The sequence below is a fragment of the Aspergillus oryzae genome, chromosome 4 (assembly GCF_000184455.2).
Source record: "Aspergillus oryzae RIB40 DNA, chromosome 4".
Taxonomy (NCBI): domain Eukaryota; kingdom Fungi; phylum Ascomycota; class Eurotiomycetes; order Eurotiales; family Aspergillaceae; genus Aspergillus; species Aspergillus oryzae.
The window spans coordinates 3,590,425-3,609,952 of NC_036438.1; the positions used below are offsets into that span (position 1 = coordinate 3,590,425).

Consider the following 19,528-nt stretch of genomic DNA (forward strand, 5'->3'; position numbering starts at 1 on the left):
ATTGACGTGGCTTGCCCACCCGCACAGCCAATGATTATGCTGGAATTAGATGCCATTGTGGCTTGTACATACGACATCACGGCGGAAAAGATAAAACGTGTGTCCCTGTACTGATCGCAATTGGATGACGGGTATGTTGACATGTCTGAAGATAAGGCTAAGATGTATGTATGATACGCGATTGATCCCTGTCATGTCGAGAGTTGAAAGGAGAAAATCCAAAAGAAAAAGAAAAGCCAAGACTGGCTGGACCCAAAAAAGATGGAGACCTCCGCGACCGCCTTCAGGTTAAGGTTAAGATGGGCTTCTGGCTCGGCGAAAGAGCCAATCCGGGTAAGCGATCTACCGATGTGGCGCATGGTCGAGGTGGAGCCACGAGGAGGGACGGCCACCGGTTGCGCACTTCCTTCTGCAGCCGGTCCTCAGGCAGAGAGATTAAAGTACGGAAGTTGATTAGCAGAACCATTGCGGCGCTTTTGCTCCAGTGAGGGATTAATTCATGTTTGCTTTTTTCTCTTACGAACTAACGCTTTTCATTTCCCCTAGCATTGCCTCTTTTCTGCAGCTTATTTAGTGTCCGGCCTAATTTTTTTCTTTTCACATCTGAAAAAATAAATAATAAAATTCCGGACTTTTTTTTTTATTTTTTCCTTAAAGAAAGATTCCCTTTTCCCCTTGACAATTCTCTTTCATCGGAACCTCTTGTCAGGTTCCCGCGGACACCGCTTACGGAGTGGATTTCTTATCGCATGACCAATTCCATTCAATCATGCCCTTGACGCCAACATACCTCCAGCTAATATGCCGTCTTGCAAGAACTAGACGCTAACACGGGTCGGTTCTGCGGCCTGTTCGCGGTTGCGACACCTTTCCCCATCAGAATCTCATTGTCTTGCGGACATCGTGCGGTCATCCAACTACTACATCAGAATTGCGCGATAACCTTTGATCTTCATTCCGACAGCCAACTTCTAGAATCCTTCCCGCGCATCACCCACGCGAGAATTCTTCGACGATTTCGTGGCTCCCAGACGGACGACTGTTCCACCGTCTATCACCAAGCGGTGGTACAGCCGTGGTCGTCAAGATGTTCTCCTCTTTCATTCGCGGGGTATCCTCGCTGAAGTCGCAGGTGCCACTATTAAAGAACCTTCACCTCAACTACATCTTGATACACTATACTTATATCATTGCGATGAGCATAATCACCTCGATTATCATTTACCCAGGAAACGACCTCGCCTACATCGATGCTCTCTTCTTCGCAGCGGGGGCCGCCACGCAGAGTGGACTGAATACCGTCGACTTCAACCTGCTAAGGACATACCAGCAGGTGATCCTCTACTGGGTCTCCATGCTGACAACTCCCATTTTCATCAATACCGTTCTCGTCTTTGTCCGACTGTACTGGTTTGAGAAGCGGTTTCAGCACGTGGTGCGTGATGCTCGAGCTTTGCGCCAGACCCGATCCAGAATGCGGACCATTAGCGAAGACAAGGATAACCAGACTCATGACCGTGAGGAGGCCGGTGTTGGGGGTCGCGCCATTGTGGTGTTGCGCAATAACCAGGGAGACGCCCCGGGCCGGGAGCAACAAGACGCTATCTACAAAACACCCTCCGACAGTGAGTCGGGGCCCAGTTCGTCAGCGGCCAGAGATGAGAGTGGCAATACCTCTGAGCAAGAAACCGACCCGAACAACAACTTGAAGCGAGGGTTTGGGAGTCTCCGGGTTCCAGCCCAGTTGAGCCCCGAACAGCACATTGCCTTCTTGGAGAACCAAAGGAAGCCCAAGGGTGCGTTGAGAATTCCCAGTCCAAGGGAATATGATCGTGGTGGCGTTCCCGAGGCCCTGGAAGAAGGGGAAGGTGAAGGAGCAGAAGCCGCTCGCCAGACCAGCAATCTATCCGACGAGCCACCGAGCCCACGCCATGTGGAGGAGGATGACCAGGTAGGACCGATGGAGGGTCCGCATATCACCATCAATGAGCCGGATATGATCCGGACACGGACGAGGAATTCCACCTTCCCCCGGCTAGATACCCGTCCTACCGTGCGCGAGACGAGGGACTTCGGCGATCCGTCGCCTCTTGCTCGCACCACCACCCGGAGACCCACGTTCACCGGTGTGTTTCGGTCCCTGACGCAGGAGAGAGACCGGAACACGCTTCCATATCTGAGCTGGAATGCAACGGTCGGTCGTAATTCCCAGTTCGTTGATTTGACTGAGGAACAACGTGATGAGCTAGGAGGCATCGAATATCGGGCACTCAAAACATTGGCGGTCGTGTTGATCTCGTACTATGTCTTCTTTCACCTGCTGGGGGTCGTCTGCCTAGTGCCATGGATCATGACGACCCGTTGGGGTGCGGTTGTCACCAATATCGGGCAAGGTCGACCTTGGTGGGCGATCTTCACGGCTGCGTCCTCTTTCAACGACGTGGGGTTCTCCATCACCCCTGACTCGATGAGCTCCTTCCAGGAAGCCGTTTTTCCCCTGCTTCTGTTGGCATTCCTCATCATTATCGGCAACACAGGCTTCCCCTGTATGTTGCGATTGATCATTTGGCTGTTGTCCAAGTTTGCGCGAAAAGAATCTCCCTTGTGGGAGGAGTTGAGGTTTCTCTTAGATCACCCTCGTCGCTGTTTCACCCTTCTCTTCCCCCGTAATGCTACCTGGTGGCTGTTCGCGATCCTAGTGGCGTTGAACGGGATTGATCTGATCTTTTTCATTATTCTGGACTTGAAAGATTCGGCGGTCACCTCATTATCTACCGGTATCAAAATCCTAGACGGCCTTTACCAGGCCGCGTGCACACGTACTGCAGGCTTTTCTGTTGTCAGCATATCCGAATTACATCCCGCTGTCCAGGTGTCCTACATGATCATGATGTATATTTCCGTTTTTCCGATTGCCATCTCTCTCCGGCGAACCAATGTCTATGAAGAGCAGAGTCTTGGAGTCTACCCTGCAGAGGAAGATGACAACGAGGACAACCAGACCGCGCCGAGTTATATTGGAGCTCACTTGCGGCGGCAGCTAAGTTTCGACTTGTGGTACGTGTTCTTGGGCTTGTTCATCATCACTATTGTAGAAGGAGGGCGCCTGCAGCGCCAGGACGATTACTCGTTTCAAATCTGGTCTGTGCTTTTCGAGGTCGTCTCCGCCTATGGCACTGTCGGTTTATCCATGGGGTACCCAGGAGTCAATGCATCTTTCGCGAGTCAGTTCCAAACACTGTCCAAGTTAGTTATCATCGCCATGCAAGTCCGTGGTCGGCATCGTGGTCTCCCCTACTCACTGGACCGTGCCATCCTGCTTCCATCCGAGGCTTTGAACCACCATGAAATTGCGGATGCAGAGCGTCGAATGCGCCGCCGTGCCTCCAGTCTCAGCCAGATGTCTGTGGATCACCGGCTGTCCCAGGCTCAGGAGAACGGCACGTCTACCGGGCTTGATCCCCGAGATAAAAACACATCCGCGTGGTTCAGTGGGAGCCCTTTTATGCGTCGCCAATCTACCATGCGATCACAAAGATCTCAGCGGTAGTGCTTTGGCTATGAAATTAGATTGATTTCCTAGAAGCTCTCTTGCTTTATCGTGACCCTCACTCCAATGGTCTTAATCTTATCTGATTGGGTGTAACATTTGCTTTCGGTGCTGTAGACCTTCTGTTACTGGGTTACATCTGTCTTTGAGCGTCGTGTCTTTTAGTGTATCATTGCTCGAGCGTCTACAATGCTTTCCTCCCTAGGGTTGTATAGTGTGGCTTTGTGCGGCAATTTAGGTGGCTAGTTTTCTCTTCTTGTATATATCCAATTTAAAAGCCACGCAGCAGGCTGTGTGTCTAATTTCCCACGATCTATTTAGTGTATCATAAGAAGCTGCCCGAGTATCAACTGCTTTTTGAGCCAGCATCCTGGCGATTTACAATGTCCACAATAACATGCCGTTCAAAGAACACCACCAGTACAAAGCGACAACCACAGCGCCTTTGATCAAACCAGGATTCACACATAAGCGCCTTCCAGCTCCATAAAATAAATAGAAGTATATATCAGTCGCTGACGCAAGTCTATTTGCTCTTCGAGCAGAGCAAATACACCTCCGGGTTCTGCTTCTCTGGAGAAAGATGTCCTGGAGAAGTCAGGATTATCCAGCAATATCACTCCGCACGATGCTGGTACAAAGGCAGCTTTAATATCTCTTGAATGGTATCATATATTGTGTTGATTTTTCTCGCCCCTTTGCTTACTACTTGGCTGCCAAAACTGAATCCCCATCCATTATTTCACCACTGGACGACTTTCTACACACATTGAGCATACGCTCCCAAGCATCATTTCAAGGTGATAATAGATATTCGTGCCTGTACCACTTCTCCAAAGATCTAAAAAGGCCCCTCGGACAAGCACCTTCCTCTAAAGCCCATCGAATCTTGCCTCAGAGCCATACAGCCAATAGTCCATCTTTACCAGTTCCTCTATTTACCCGATAGACAGACAACCAGTACTTCAATCCACGACCCAAGAGGCGCACCCTGAAACTAGCCCTACTACTATAGCCCCTCTAAGCCCGAATAACCACCCAGTCCTACCTGTTTCAAGACAAAGATGCCATACCATATGCTCACACAACCGAAAGATCCCGCTTTCGAAAGATAAACCCCCCAATCAAATATGTCATCCACCAGCAGCACGACCAAGCTTTCCCGGCCCGGGATCCGTCATCGGAACGATCATGTTATCGGTACTCAGCATTAAGGGCCGAAAGAAGGGACGATCGTGACTTTGCCGTCCGGATGTGCGGGTGTGCAAATCTCCGGGTGAAGCTTTTCGGTAGGATGACAGGTAATATGTGGAGCTGGTTTTGATAGTGGATGGCTTGTCTTGGAATCTACTTTGATGAATGGGGTCTTGACTTCTTAAAGGGTGGGCTTAGTGAAAATTGACATTGTGGAGCGCTGTTTTATCTCTGGTCTGGAATTTAGTGATTTATCATGCTTTCTATTGACTGTGTAGCTAGGGTATATCTCCATGAGGTTAATGTTATTCTGGCTTTCATTATAAATTCAATTATCATTTCCATAAAGTAGACAGCACAAAAAACATACGATACTCTCAATCCTCCACATCATCAACTCACCTCACCCACGACCCCAAATACCAAATCCATATTGGCGAGCGGTATCGGAAGAAACCTCCAATGTCTAAGACACTCAACTGATCCTTCAATTTACAGCCCTAAAAGGGTAAAAAACCCAATCCATCGCCCGCAGGAACAACGCTATCCAGACAAGCATCCTTAGCTATGCTTAGCGTCGATGTCGATCACTGCCAAGTTCTTAGAGTAGTCTACCGGATATCGTATCAGACCGCTTGTCCGCCGCCACTGACATAGCCGTAATCTCCGAGATAATCTAGCTGGTTATCTAGACGGACTAAGACAGTCAATAGACTAGATAGTGTAGTGACACCTAGCAAACCCTACATATGCACGTGGACTAGGTATATTGCGGGTTGAAAGTAGTTCAAACTCAAGCCACGACTTCGGTGAATCTTCGGGGGTATAGCTTTAACATTTCTGGGTAATCAAGTAAACTATAGTTTTACATTGATTGGGCTGAAGTCTCCTTCCTTCAGCAACAGTACCTAGACCACGCTATTTTCTATAGAGGTCCTTAGTCCTACTAAACACGTGGGTGGAGTCCGAAGGATCTAATTCCTAAAGTTTCCCTACACATTTCCTCCTCCATCCAGAACAGTCTCAAACCGAATAGCGAGAAAAGGCACTATTGTTCTTCCTAAATTGCGCCCTGCATTATTCGCCCCGTTAGGATACTTATCCTACGGAGTAGTCTATCAGTAGATAAACTAAATAGATAATGATATTGTATAGGTACTATCCGGCCCCTCCTCCTGACCCAATTAGGAAAGCAACTCACCATATAAATTCTCTCTCCCTCTCCCCAAGAATCCCCATCCCCAAAAGAAAACCACACCCACCCAAGCCAGTCCAATCCAATCCAAAAACCCAATCCAAAATGCGCATCATCTCCATCGGCCTCCTCCTCCTCGCCAGCGCTTTCACAGCGCAGGCCTGCACATACTGCCAATGTGAATTCGAAGACGGCTCGCACTGCTGCGTCTACTCTGTACGTCAATTCTTAAGTGATTCAGAGGCGTAAGAGCAGAATGTGCTGACTATTAGATAGGACGCAACACAGGGAAACCTTGACTGTCCCTCTGTGTGCAAGAATGCCCATCGAGCGGACGGAAAGACTAGTGATGATGGTATGCCCGGGACTGCTTGCAATGCCGGTGGAAAGTACAAGTGTGCTTCGGCTTTTACGGCGTTGGATCGTACGCCTTGTTATAAGCAGTAGATTACTTTCTTTGCTTTGTTTTTGTGGGAGGAGGTGGCTTGTTGGGTTTGTATATAGGTTTTGATGGGGTAGCAATGGACTTTCTCCATATATGTGGAACGAAACACCTAGAGATTTTGGTGCTGTGCCTTAGTGAGAGGCATATCTTGATCTACGGTAGAGCGGCTATGTTCTGTCTATTGATGAAGCTAACTACTATAGATTTATATGAAGGGAACAGCATGTTAAAGTTTCAGAATCGGCGATTCAACGATATGGTAATGCCTATTGAGTAGTGCCCTACTATCAGCAGCAAAGATATCATTCATATAAAGAGCGAACAGAAGCGCAATTCGTAAATTAACCCGGGATTATTTTGCATACAAACCCTATGATCCACCTCACTCCGGCTGCTCCACTTAATTGCCTGCTTGGATGGACCTTGTTCCTTGGTCTTGGCAGTGCTTATTTCCTCGTCCCTGGCTGTGACCCTGTGCTTAGTGCTTACTAGTCAATGTATGGTTCCAGTGGTCGTATAGAATTTAAACCTGGCTATATATAAGGTTCTCATTGATTGGCGAGAAGCATACGTGAGAACCTTGTATGTGTTTGTTGTTTTGTTTGCCTTAGCAGACATGTCTCTGTTGGGTTTAGCGTGTGTGCCTCAGTTAGGGACGAATGCAAACAAACCATATGGACTGGTGAACATGATGTCTCGCCGTGTAATAAGAACCATTGAAACTTCGATATAAGATGAATCATCGAGGATCTGACGCAATCTCCGATGAGGGATGCGTTGCCTTGACCACCACCCGTTTTCGTTTGGCTCATTTCCCCACGTCCGATTAATCTCCAACTGCATGCAGTCGGGTTACGATACGTGGATTTCCTGAACAGGAGATGATCGGAGGCATCGTTTCACCTCCTGCATTCTGGGTGACGACATCCCAACAGCGTCTCTGATTCAGCACACGATTTCTTATCTTTTCGATTCATCGCCACGCGCTGTAGATTCCGACACATTCTTCTCACCACCAATCTCAACCGCACTCCCTACTCCCATCCCTTGATCCATTTCAGTCAGAAGGACAACTTTTGCATCATGACAGTAAAAGCATACCACACACCCGCAGATGACTTCTCGCGATACGGAGGAGCTACAGCTCACCTCCCCAAGCTCGAAGTCAACGGTCTCCAACATGCGGGGCCCCCTCCGGGCCCAGGCGCCAAGTACACGCCTCCGCAGCCTGGACCCGCCCAGCCCTGGTACAACCCACGCGGCTGGTCACTGCGCACCAAACTCATCGCAGGCGTCGTAGGCGTTGCAGTAGTCGTGGCTGTCATTGTGGGAGCCGTCGAGGGCACAAAGGCTAATCGCTATCCGGACTATACGAAACTCAATTACCAGCTGGTAGATACGTATTCGGGAACAAACTTTCTCGACCGCTTTGACTATTACCATGGCGAGGACCCTACCGAGGGGTTTGTCCAGTACGTGCCCGTCACCCCTCTATATCATTTCGGATCTTGTACTCATTCGTAACGTTTAGATATGTGGATCAAGCGGCGGCAAATGCGCTGAATCTCACCTATGCGACCGATTCATCTGTCGTACTGAGGGTGGATACCTCGAATAAGAATGCAGTTAAGGGCCGACAGTCTGTGCGGCTGGAGTCAAAGACCGGGTACGATAATGGTCTGTTCGTCTTTGACATCCTTCATACGCCCTATGGCTGTGGTACGTGGCCAGCGTTGTGGTTGACGGATACATACAATTGGCCGGACAACGGAGAAATTGATGTCCTGGAGACGACCAATAATGCTCCCGAAGGCAATGCCGTCACATTGCACACAACACGTGGCTGCAATATGAACGTCAGGCGGAAGCAGACTGGTGATACGGTGTATACAACGTGCGACAACAGCACCAACGGCAACGCAGGGTGCGGCGTCCAAGGATCACCAGACAGCTATGGCGAGCCTTTTAACAACAACGGCGGAGGTGTAAGTTGAACTCCCTATATACCACGATCAAACCAGCTAACACACAGCAGGTCTACGCGCTGGAACTGCGAGACGCCGGCATCCGCGCCTGGATGTTCCCACGAGACTCCATCCCAGACGACATCACGAATTCAAGCAGCTCCCCAGACCCATCCACCTGGGGCACCGCGTTAGCTGACTTCCCCAACACCGACTGCGATATTCCATCGCATTTCCGCAATCAAAGCATCATTGCTAACATCGACCTGTGCGGTACGCTCGGCGCTCAGAAGCAGTTCTACACAGAACAATCTCATTGCCCGGGCACGTGCAATAATTTTGTCGCAACGAACCCATCGGCCTTTACAGAGGCTTACTGGGAATTCAAAAGTTTCAAAGTCTACCAGGCTCGGTAGACTTCTTCAACATTATTTATTATGGATAATGAGCCCCATATATATTTGGGGAGCATAATGTAATTGGTATGAACTAATGCCATATATGGGCGGCTTTCTGCAATCGTCACTTTGCTAACGCATGGCGATTTCAATAATTGTTAATTGTTATAATGCTTTGCTTTGCACATGTGCGCAGTCTTGGTATGTTGGGCTATCAATAGAATATTGCTAAGCTGTAGACGTGGAGGGAAATGCGGGCAGCTGGTTGCCAGTGGAGTAAATTTGCTATGTATGACTTTGCCCTATGCAGAATAGAGAGCTAGAAAAGCGAATTAAGGATCATGTCAGAAAACTAAATTATTCTCCATTGGTAGTGTACCGTTTACAACTATAAAAACATGGAAGAGGTGCACTGTTCAAATCTCAGAATATATATAACCAAAACAATATAGTATTCACCAGAACACACCACTAACCAAACCACTTAACAAATAGCTATATTAACCAGACCCAAACAGCACAATAAAAAACAGCCACTCAAAACATAAATACAAAACAAAAGAATACATCGTAGCTGCAATATTAACTGAAGTACCAAAGTTCTGTTGAAAGGAAAGCAAAAAGAAGTAAACTGGACTTGAGGGGAATTGAACCCCCGACTTCTCGCATGCGAAGCGAGCACTCTACCACTGAGTTACAAGCCCATCGTAACCTGACAGAATTTCTCCATTAATGAATTGTAATCAAAAGCTTGCACATATACGTTTCAATCCTGTACAATTTTGTTCACTGCAGAGACAATAACCATTCTGTAACTTGGAAGTTAGTAGCCTGTCTTTCATGTTGCTGTAAAACTGTAATGTGACAAGTATTAGTGATTGGAACTCCACTACAAGGTTCCCTCCTTGCCTTTCCCCTCTGATTTTCGTGTATAGAGGAGGCGTCGCATTCTTGATGTGGTGTCAGCTCGATACTTGCAATGGTGATTGTTTTTTGGCTTGCGGAGTGTGGACACTGGAGTGTCTTGGTCCTCACCTACTTGACGCTGTTGTCAGATAACATATTATAATGATACATATCACATTATAGTATAGCAAAGCTTCGGAAAAAAAAAAGAGTATATAAGGAAAAGCCCAACTTGAAGATACCTCATAGTAGGTGAGAACAAGGAGGACTGACTAACTAGCACCAGAAAAAAAACAAAAAGAAATGCTTCCGATGCGGGGAATCGAACCCCGAGCTGCTGTGTGAGAGACAGCGATGTTAACCATTACACCACATCGGATGATTGTTGAATTGTGTTGTGACTTAATGTTATACAAGCCAAAGATGCTTAGTCAGGGATGTCCACACACCGACGCATTGTCAGTGATCGCACTCTGTTATTCGCTTTGTTATCTCTAATAGTTATCGAGACATAATACATTCTATTGCGTTGTGAGCAACTTAACATCCATGATATCAACTCTTTCGCTCCCCAAGCGCTCCCCCACAGCTCCAAAACCTCATCCGGTACCTCCCATTTCGCTGTCCGCTCCAAATCTATATGACAACGTCTCTCCTCCTACCTCGCAGGCCGTGTCTCAGAATACGTGAAAACAATTTCAGGATTGTCCGTAAGATACATCGCCATACAAAATTCCAAGCGCAACAGCCTAGGCATCCGATTCATAGCCTCAGCCATAGACTTCATCAGTGCATTAAGCATCTCCGGGTCTGGCTCCGTCCTCCACTGGTGCCAAGGTTGCTGGCCATTAAGCATAGCCTGTCCCCACTCAGTCTCGTTAGTGCCTAATGGGAAACGACAGATCACAGAGCTGGGATTGCCCGTGTAATACCATCGACCATCGTAGGTTAGCATCGCCTCGTTGATACTAAAATCCTGTATATAGGGGAATGGTGCAGTTCCATTGAAGAGTGCAGGAGAAACAAGTCACAATCCTGTAAGGCTTATAGTTGCCAGGGGAGATGTTTCTGCTAGCTTCCTGATGGAGAGGTTTAATGAATCTCCATCTGGGTAGGCTGGGTCTTCGGTTTGGGTTTCATAGCTGTGGTTGAGGAGGACACTCTCTGTGAGGGAGAGGTATAGGGATCTCAGATTGCTTAAGGACGGCGAGTCCAGTGCTTTGGCGAGAGCTGAATGGTTAGTTGGACTATACCATTAAGGAAAGTTACGGAGACTTACCTAGTCGATACTCCTTCTGTAACTCTTTGTTCTTCGGAGGGGGGGCATTTAGCTTAAGCATTAGGGTCTCCAACCTAGGTAATGAAGAGATAATCCAACCGATCATCGAGGGGTGCGGATTCCGTCTTACGTCCGGGATATATAAAGCTCTGATGTATGGCAATTCTGGTAGGTCCACATTACCTGAAGAGAGGTAGATGTCCCTTAGCACAGGTCCCAGTCACATGTTGAGATCTAGTGGTCGACGACCAAGGTTTTTGTATGAAGAGGTCGCGACTTGGAGGTTGATACCTTGCTTGTCCCATGTTGATAACTCGTTGAAAAGGTCCATGATATCCTTCTCGAATGCTTTATCATTCACATCTCTTTCTTTATGTCTCGCGCTGGATGCCGGTAGGTCAATTTCATAATATAGACGTCGCAGCGTTTGCCTCAGCCGTGGAAACGAAAATGTTTGACGAAACTTAAGTAGATCAGAACTGTGCTTCTGGATATCTGTCATCGTGAATCATTCGACTGCGTATTGCCACGAACGGGAGATGGTCGCGTATGAGGCGATTTTAATGTAGGCATTTCTTGCCATGGTTGGGGCCATTGCTTCAGTCTTGATACCTGGATGGGGGCCTCCCGGCAAAGATGGGGAATGATTAACAGGAGGATTTCTTGACTGAGAGAGTCCATCTTGGTGCTGGTGATGGGATTGTAAGGAAATGTTGGATCGATTCTTAGTGATCGGTGAGTGGGTGGGTTTGACGCCGAACGAGTTCCACTCAGTGTTTATTCATGACATTCATTCACTTTGAGAGGTAAGAGAGTTGTTGGGTTTGAGAGTGTAAGGATTGAAAAGATCAGATTAGAAGGAGGATATGCGTAACACATCGAACTCATTGGCGGTAGGCCTACTTAGCAGGTGACCGCAGGTGACCTGAAGGTGCGTGATATCTCGTTCTCTTAAATAAATCAGGCTACGATGACTAACTTCTCTGGTGTTTCAATTGTGATCCCTTCGTGTTACAGAGGCTGTAGTACACAGTGGTTAAGGTAAGATATTGTTATATGTTAAAGCATGTTATGCCACTAGACCAAAATATCTTTGGCAGTTGGTCGTGCCTCGAACCGAGATATGGCCAACATTATATAATGTCAAAGATTATTGTAGTCAGAGAAGGCCCAATTTTGATACGCGCGAAATTTGAAGCCAATGATTACTTCGCACCTTAGAGCTATATACCATAGACCTACAAGGCAAATATAAATACACTGAGTTTACAGAGAAACCATCAAGAAACCCGCCACAGCCGCCGCAACAAAGTACGCCACCCCAAACCAACCACTCACTCTCACAGCAACAGGGCTCACAATACCAGAAGACGCGCCCTCAGAAGTAGAGGTACTAGCCGCGCTACCACCACCAGTAGGATGAGAAGTGACCTTGCCTGTCCCCGCCGATCCCGCCTGGCTAACCAAAGACTTGCAGGTACCAGATAGATCCTTGGGAGACTGAATCGAGGCCGAGCCGTCGAAATCACAAGCAGACTTTCTCTTCCCCTGGTCCCTGTAGTACTGATCAAAGACGAAGGACAATTGGTCCTTACTCGAGCAGACGCTGTAGGAACCATAGCCACCCAGCGGACACCGACATCAGGGAGACACCTGTCAGCGTGGAAAGCTTCATTTCAACGAGCGTTCTATGTGACTATATGCAAGTTCGATATAAACCTTCGCTATATTAGAAGGAATACTAAAGGAAGGAAACAAGCGCAGGAACTGCACCGCGACGACAGAAAGCGAGTGGAAATGCTTCACACAACACAAATGTTTTCTACAACGAGGCGAAGGAGAATTTAAAAGCCCGAAGTGGTGGAGATAGGCAACACTAAAGTCACAATGCCCCTGCATCAAGGAGATGTCACCGTTGGACTGCACGATCCTCACGCCTCATTCATGCTACCTGGGCTGCTAATGAGACAGAAGGTGCAGTAACTCCCCCAGTGAAGCTGGTAAACCATCGGTGGACTATAATTTCCGCTAAGAACTGAATTAATGCATAACTAACGTGTACTATTGTATATGAGTCACTGAGTAGTGCTATGACCAGCCAGCAATTTATTGGCTGTAACATGGGGGCGACATGTCAAATTAATGAACCAGCGTTTTAACGAGAGCGAAGGAACTCACTACTTGGCAAGAAAGCTTAGCCGACGATTGGCGGGTCAGGCCGATGGAGCCCTAAGAATGGACCCATTTTCAGGGACCATGAGTGGTTAACGGCTTTTACTACCGGTATGCATTCAATTATGGGGCATGTTTCACTGGTTATGCTGTTAAAATACACCGGACTATTTCCATTTCGTTTTGGCCTTTGACACACAATCAATTCCTAGTAAAGCCTGCTTCATAAATATTTGTTTGAAAGCGTTTAGTAGCCTTCTTCTAACAGGCATACCACACCTCGGCCCATGCAAGTTTGCTTTCTATCCGAAAGATGGCAAGTACTCTAGCCATGAGTATACAACAGATTTCAGTGGTGGTCGTCGACTATGCAATTGCTTGGGGTGCGAAATAGCTTATAACTGGCTTCTTGCTATTCACGGATCGATCTGTTCGTATTATGTTAAGAAACGGGAGTGTTTGGCGAACCTGAAGTGCTTCGTCCATCTTAGTCCAAAGTAGTGTCCTGAACTCTACGTAAACTTGCTATCTGGGGCGCAGTTTCGTGTTGCCTAAACTCACAATACACCTTTGTGGTGCTCTACAATGCGTACAAAGTAGGTCGTATACATTAAAGTGCTACAAGCACATACGAGATATGAATTGCAATGGAGTAGGGTATAAGTTGGTCATACTAATCATGCAGCATCCCTAGAACTAAAACAAGAAAAAAAAACCCAAGCTTGATTTAATCTCAAGCACTAACCATAGGAACCGGTTGCACCATTCTAGTAACCTGATCCCCAGCTCTCACGATCCGCCGACCAGTCGAATCCATCAGCATCGGCATCTTCCCTTCCGGCAGAGAACGCTTCCAAATCTCCACCTCACACCCACCCCGCAGAACCGCAACCCGCATAGTCGAAAGCAAATTATGAGCCGCATTAGAATGGTTATAGACCCCACCATTAAAGATAGCCGTAGCGTCTTTACCAACGGCCGACGAAATAAACGCCTTGCCACCAGGATGCTCCTTGATAAAACTCGTAATATCATGAATAACGCCCCCGATAGTAACAAGGGCCCTGCCGTTCTTGGCTTCGGCCACGAACTCGTCCCAGTCCATTACGGGGAGTTGATCAAGGGGAATACCCCAGTCGAGAGTAGAGCGCTTTTGATCGAGCTTCTTTTGCAATTGCTGGATGCGACCTTTTTCGATCTCATTCTGGCGGAATTGCTTGAGATCGTAGGCGAGACCGAGCTGCTTCCAGATCCAGATGGACCATTTTGTTGGATCGTATTGCCACCATTCGATCGCGTTGCGGTAGTCGGATGGAAACTCGTGGTGGAAGTTATGGTAACCCTCGCCGAGGGTTACGAAGGCGGTTATGACGTGGTCTCTTGGGGAATTGCGATCATCGAAGGGTTGTTCGCCGATCCAATGGGCAAGGGAATTCACACAAAAGGTGGCTTGTTGAATGAAGAAAACGCGGAGGATTCCAGCGTACACGAATCCACCAAGCCAATCACCCCAGCCTAGGCCGCAGACCAACGTCGGAAAGACGAGACACATGAACAGAGCTGACTTGATATAGTTGGTATGCTGCCAGACGACGACGGGATCGGCGTCAAGATCAGTGACGTCCGTGCGACCGATTCGTTTCGGGTTCTGCTTCAGAACCATCCAGCCAATATGCGAATACCAGAATCCTTTTTGGACGGAGTATGGGTCCTTCTCTGTATCCGTGTATCGGTGATGGGAACGGTGGCCGCGGGACCACCATCGGATCGAGCCTTGTCCTGCACCGGCTCCTGCGGCGGCTAGGTAGATCCTCAATGGGAGAGTTGCTTTGTAGCATCTGTGGGCCCAGCAGCGGTGGTATCCTACCACCTGTCAGACATTGGATGAGAGCTCGAAGTCAGGGAGTCATACCGGCCGTGATGCCAAGACCTGCGTTGAAGTAGTATACCACGGCGAAGATGCCCGTATAGAGATGGAGAGGTGTCCAGTATGCTCCAAGGCAGCCTAGGAAGGGAATGAAGAGAATAAAGAAACAGTTCAACCAGTTGACATGCTTGTACCAGTTGCCCCAAGTGATGGGTTGCTCAGTGATGTGCGGCTGGTTGGAGGTGTACTTTTTCCTCATGGGGACATAGTCTGTAGTGCCATCGTTTAAAGTAGCAACTGTCGGTGATTTTGCATCGAGCGCCATCTTGGGCTCTTTGACACTAGAGGTCCAGTATGATAGTCTAGAATGTATGATGGTCTAGAGTAATGTGAGGAAAGAACGATGTTTTACTCTGTGAAAGTGTGTAACCCCAGGCCAGCAGTTGGCTGCTATGTATATGAATACGAACTACATTATTAGTGGCATGATTCAAGTGACATTAAAATTTCCGCTCAACAGTTGGATTCCAGAGAGAATGAAAGGGAGTGAATCTGTACGGGTGTTGTCCTAGAAGACGTTGGGGCTAAATTGTTGGGGAACGGGTGGTCTGACTCAGTCAGCCCTAAGAAAATTCGAAACAGTTGACTATCTTGGTTGACCCAACCCTAGGCCAATGGCTTAAATTGTGTCACTAACCAAGTGATATGCCTAATATTCTGACTCCCAACCATCCATATGTACCTCGGTCATCGCCGTCACATGCACCTCTGCCATACGTACAGGTCGAGGTGTTCTGGTGCAGCGATCACTAGCGCTCATTGATTGTAAGTTTCACACCTCAACCGTAGAACCTGGATTTTATCATAGGGCCGAAATGCTACTCTGCTAGCTAGCATGGAGGTAGGACAAAAGTAGCTAGGCTTCGGGTTACGCAACAAGAAGACTGAGCGCCGCTGGGTATGGATTAGGAACAACTAGGCTATCCGCACGAGATTGAACCATAGCACCGTTTCCCGAATATGGATCCCTAAAGCTGATCTTAACAAATGTAGACTTAATCTCATTGATTGAGGGTCATTCCGAGAAAGGGTAGAGACGCATTTGCACATATTGATGTGCAGGAGATTGGCGATCAAAGTGTATATCTGTCGCAATACTTTTCCATGTCGTAAAGCAAACAAGTATCGAAAGTTACAAATTACTTAGAAAGATCTCGGAGTCATATGATTGAAAACTTGGTACAGAAAAACCATAACAACACTAATTATACATTACTGGGGTTATACATTAATGAACTAGGGGAAGGGCCGCGTCAAAATTACTTCAGAATCCTTGCGAACCTGCGAATTGCTACGATTTCAGAACCGAAGCTCCACTAGACCACTCCATAGTATATAAGCCACGCACCAGGTCTGCTGGCTTTAAGATTGCCATAATGAGTCAATGAGCCAGAAACAAGTGCTCCTTGAACATGACTCCGACATTCTGTCTTGACGTCCTGCAATAAGTTTCGGTCCTGCGACTACCCACACTCTGCTGATGACAATAGAGTAGGGAAAGATGAAGGCAACCCCATGCTCACGTCCACAGGGTCTACCCTGTCCGGTTCAAGCTCAGTCAGGTTACGATGAGGAAATTGGCAGAACAGTTCAATGGCTTCCGATAACCTATCCGCCATCCACTCGACGCTAGCCTGATCTAGGACGTTTGCAGGACTAGCGATGACTAGGTCAAGAGAGTCCTGGCGCTCAATCGAGATCACATCAACCTGGCCAGCAGACGGCCGAGAGCTGGCCCAGGTGATATTAGAAAATGAATTTAGGCCGCCTAGCTCCAGGGGCTCGCTTGCCGACTGAAGGGGTTGGTGATGCACAAGGCATCCGAATTTGGCATCTTCCGGCCAGTTGGTGCATTGTCGAACAATATCGCGGAGGCCTACAGCATCGTGCGGCACCGTTGCAACGTGCTGGGCTTGGGTATGGCGCAAAAGATCGGATACCGTCCAATTGGGATCAATAGTGACGCGAACGGGTAGGAATGTGACGCAAGGTCCAAAGACCTTGTCAATATTCGGGAGGTCAGAGCCGCGCCCATGGACAACCTGGCCGAGGATTATATCATATTGCGATTGGTATCGTGCAAAGAGCCATGCTAAAGCTGCCTTGATAAGTGTAGCCACTGTTGCTCCAGCCATAGGAACTGGCCGGCGTATCTCTCTCCGGGCGGTAGTAGGCGACATATTGTCTCCAGGTGGATCGGGCAGCGAAGTAATGCACAGCGGATCGAGAGCATTGGAGGAAGCTCCTCGGAGGTAGTCTGTCCAAAATGATAAACTGCGAGGATGCTCTTTCCCCAGTCGATGATGCAAAACGTCCGTCAATTCGGTGGCAGCTGGTAGTGGCTCCCCGTTGTAGGCAGACTTAATTGCATTCCAGAGGATGGGGAGACAAGCGCCGTCATACTGAGCATGGGAGATCCGCGCAATAAAAGCGCATGTTTTAGATGATGTGCTCGTCAGTGTCGAGAAGCTTACAGGAACAGTTCCAAGTGGCGTAGACGGAGTCGCTTGTCGCTTCGTTTCCAACTGTAAGTATGCTTCTGCGTCCTCAACTTCCAGTTCAGTGAACTCTGGCTCAAGGTCCCGTAGAATCACCTGGAACAACAGGTGGTCCACGGTGACAAAGACCGTTCGCAAAATGCTGTACTGGGATACCACTGTGCAGCATGCCTTTCGCAGACGATTGGTGTCAAGAGACATTGGGAAAAGTTCTGCGAAGTTCACTATAGATGAAGAACCTAGGTAATAAGATTGACTGTCCAGTACAGGCAGAATGCTTTGCACATTATCATGACTGAAGGGAGACCCGTTATCGAAGAAAGACCGGAAGATTTCTGCCGAATGAGAGTCCGCAACGAGCGATATAGCCGGGCTCTCTTGTATGACAGAGACTGGGGCATGCTTTCCATCTACGACAGAAGCCCAGCCCCGAATAGTAGGGTCTCGAAGGACCTCATGAGGGGTGATGTCAAGACCGCCAGCCTGGGCATGGGCGGCAATCTTCATAGCGATGATCGAATCGCCGCCAAGATGGAAGAGACTGTCATCGGCACTGATGCTGTGCGGAGCGAGCTTGAGAAGCTGGCTTAAAATCATCTGGAACTTCTTTTCAGTGGCTGTTTTAAGTGATCGCTTGGATGGTTCTGCCACGCATCGCGCGGATTGGCGATCACTGGGGTGGAGTGCTACTATCGCGTCCCGCAAAAGTCGACGATCCGTCTTGCCTGATTTTTGACGTGGGACAACTACCATGGGCAAGAACAGATCGGGGACCATGAAGCTGGGGAGGACCTCTCGAAGTCGTTGGGCTGCGATCGCTGCATCGTCGTCAAATTCCGGGCTTGGAGAGGTTAACACGTCACGCTCTAGCGAGGAATTTGATATTGACTGTTTAGTGAGGTCTTTCCAGTGGATACAGGCGACTATTCGTGGGTGCACTGAGGGCTCACCCCCCGAAGCCGTTGCTGAATCCTGCGGGAGCATGATCTGCTCGGCAACTACGTCTGCTGCCCCAGGAAAGCAACGGGCTGTATGGTACTCGATATCCTCGAGCTCCACGCGCTGCCCACGTACCTTGATCTGCCGGTCTTTGCGACCCTCGTATCGTAAACTACCATCCGAGGTGTTGTATCGAACCAAGTCACCAGTCTTGTACAGACGCCAGGACGATATGTCCTTCGGGAAGAGTGATTGCAACCAAGCAGGGGGCTCAATGAAGGCGTCGGCAGTCCTCTTGAGGTCGTTGATATAGCCCAAACCAACGGGCGGACCACTGATGACCAACTCTCCGATGGCACCGATGGGCAGTAGTCGATGGTGGTCGTTCTGATCGACCACCCAGAAGTGTACCCCTAGGGCGTAGCCCATGTCCTTCGGATCACAACCAGTAACAATGCGGGATGTTGCGGTATTCAAGACAGAACACTCGGTTGGACCGTAAGCATTCATCAAGCGACAGACATTAGCCCATTGTTTTATATGCGAGGTGGACATGGGTTCGCCCAGGAGGACAAGGGTTTCTACCCAAGATGCCCTGCCGGCGTCTAGCATCCCAGCAATGGATGGCGTCACAAATGCATGGGTAACTACAATCGGACATACTCCATCCAGCAGCATGCGATTGCGCTCCGACTCGGACATCACGCATACTGTACCTCCCGCAACTAACGTCGTCAGAATTTCCATCACTGACACATCAAACGCGTACGAAGAGAATTGTAATACTCGGGACCCGAGGCCAATGGAGAACGCTCGCATCTGCGCCTGAGCAGCAGCAAGGAATGATACATGCGGAATCATAACTCCTTTGGGAGACCCAGTAGTTCCCGATGTGAAGAGCACATACGCTGGTTGTTCTGGATCAACGATTACCGGTATGTCTGCTGTTCTCGCGCTGTGGTCATAGTTCCTATCCCCGATCACAATTACGTTGTCCGCTAACTTCGAACCAATATGTGCTTGAGTCACTGAAGTAAGGACAAAGCATGCATCTACACGCC

The 19,528-nt window shown here is 48.5% G+C and overlaps 5 protein-coding genes and 2 non-coding genes across 7 annotated transcripts; 3 read left to right on the top strand and 4 right to left on the bottom strand.

Annotated features, from left to right (window-relative positions):
* Window positions 1-1,087: 1,087 nt before the first annotated feature.
* AO090102000343 (potassium ion transporter) lies at window positions 1,088-3,605 on the top strand (the record flags this gene model as incomplete). Its single annotated transcript, XM_023236868.1, has 2 exons — window positions 1,088-3,402; window positions 3,584-3,605. The coding sequence occupies 2 exons, from the start codon at window positions 1,088-1,090 to the stop codon at window positions 3,603-3,605; spliced, it is 2,337 nt and encodes a 778-aa protein (XP_023091776.1).
* A 2,280-nt stretch (window positions 3,606-5,885) lies between these two features.
* AO090102000342 (uncharacterized protein) lies at window positions 5,886-6,661 on the top strand (the record flags this gene model as incomplete). The annotated part of the gene is made up of 4 exons (XM_023236869.1): window positions 5,886-6,155; window positions 6,216-6,363; window positions 6,444-6,518; window positions 6,588-6,661. 4 exons carry the CDS (start codon window positions 5,886-5,888, stop codon window positions 6,659-6,661), a joined length of 567 nt encoding a protein of 188 aa, XP_023091775.1.
* Window positions 6,662-7,000: 339 nt separating this feature from the next.
* AO090102000341 (glycoside hydrolase family 16 protein) lies at window positions 7,001-8,764 on the top strand (the record flags this gene model as incomplete). The annotated part of the gene is made up of 4 exons (XM_023236870.1): window positions 7,001-7,066; window positions 7,453-7,856; window positions 7,916-8,369; window positions 8,420-8,764. The coding sequence occupies 4 exons, from the start codon at window positions 7,001-7,003 to the stop codon at window positions 8,762-8,764; spliced, it is 1,269 nt and encodes a 422-aa protein (XP_023091774.1).
* Window positions 8,765-9,378: 614 nt separating this feature from the next.
* Window positions 9,379-9,450, bottom strand: AO090102t00009. The gene has a single exon. It is a non-coding gene; the product is annotated as a tRNA-Ala (tRNA).
* Window positions 9,451-9,959: 509 nt separating this feature from the next.
* Window positions 9,960-10,031, bottom strand: AO090102t00008. The gene has a single exon. It is a non-coding gene; the product is annotated as a tRNA-Glu (tRNA).
* A 2,166-nt stretch (window positions 10,032-12,197) lies between these two features.
* On the bottom strand, window positions 12,198-12,606 carry AO090102000340 (uncharacterized protein; the record flags this gene model as incomplete). Its single annotated transcript, XM_023236871.1, has 2 exons — window positions 12,198-12,486; window positions 12,527-12,606. The coding sequence occupies 2 exons, from the start codon at window positions 12,604-12,606 to the stop codon at window positions 12,198-12,200; spliced, it is 369 nt and encodes a 122-aa protein (XP_023091773.1).
* Window positions 12,607-13,836: 1,230 nt separating this feature from the next.
* AO090102000339 (acyl-CoA desaturase) lies at window positions 13,837-15,295 on the bottom strand (the record flags this gene model as incomplete). The annotated part of the gene is made up of 2 exons (XM_001822481.3): window positions 13,837-14,966; window positions 15,016-15,295. The coding sequence occupies 2 exons, from the start codon at window positions 15,293-15,295 to the stop codon at window positions 13,837-13,839; spliced, it is 1,410 nt and encodes a 469-aa protein (XP_001822533.1).
* Window positions 15,296-19,528: the final 4,233 nt, after the last annotated feature.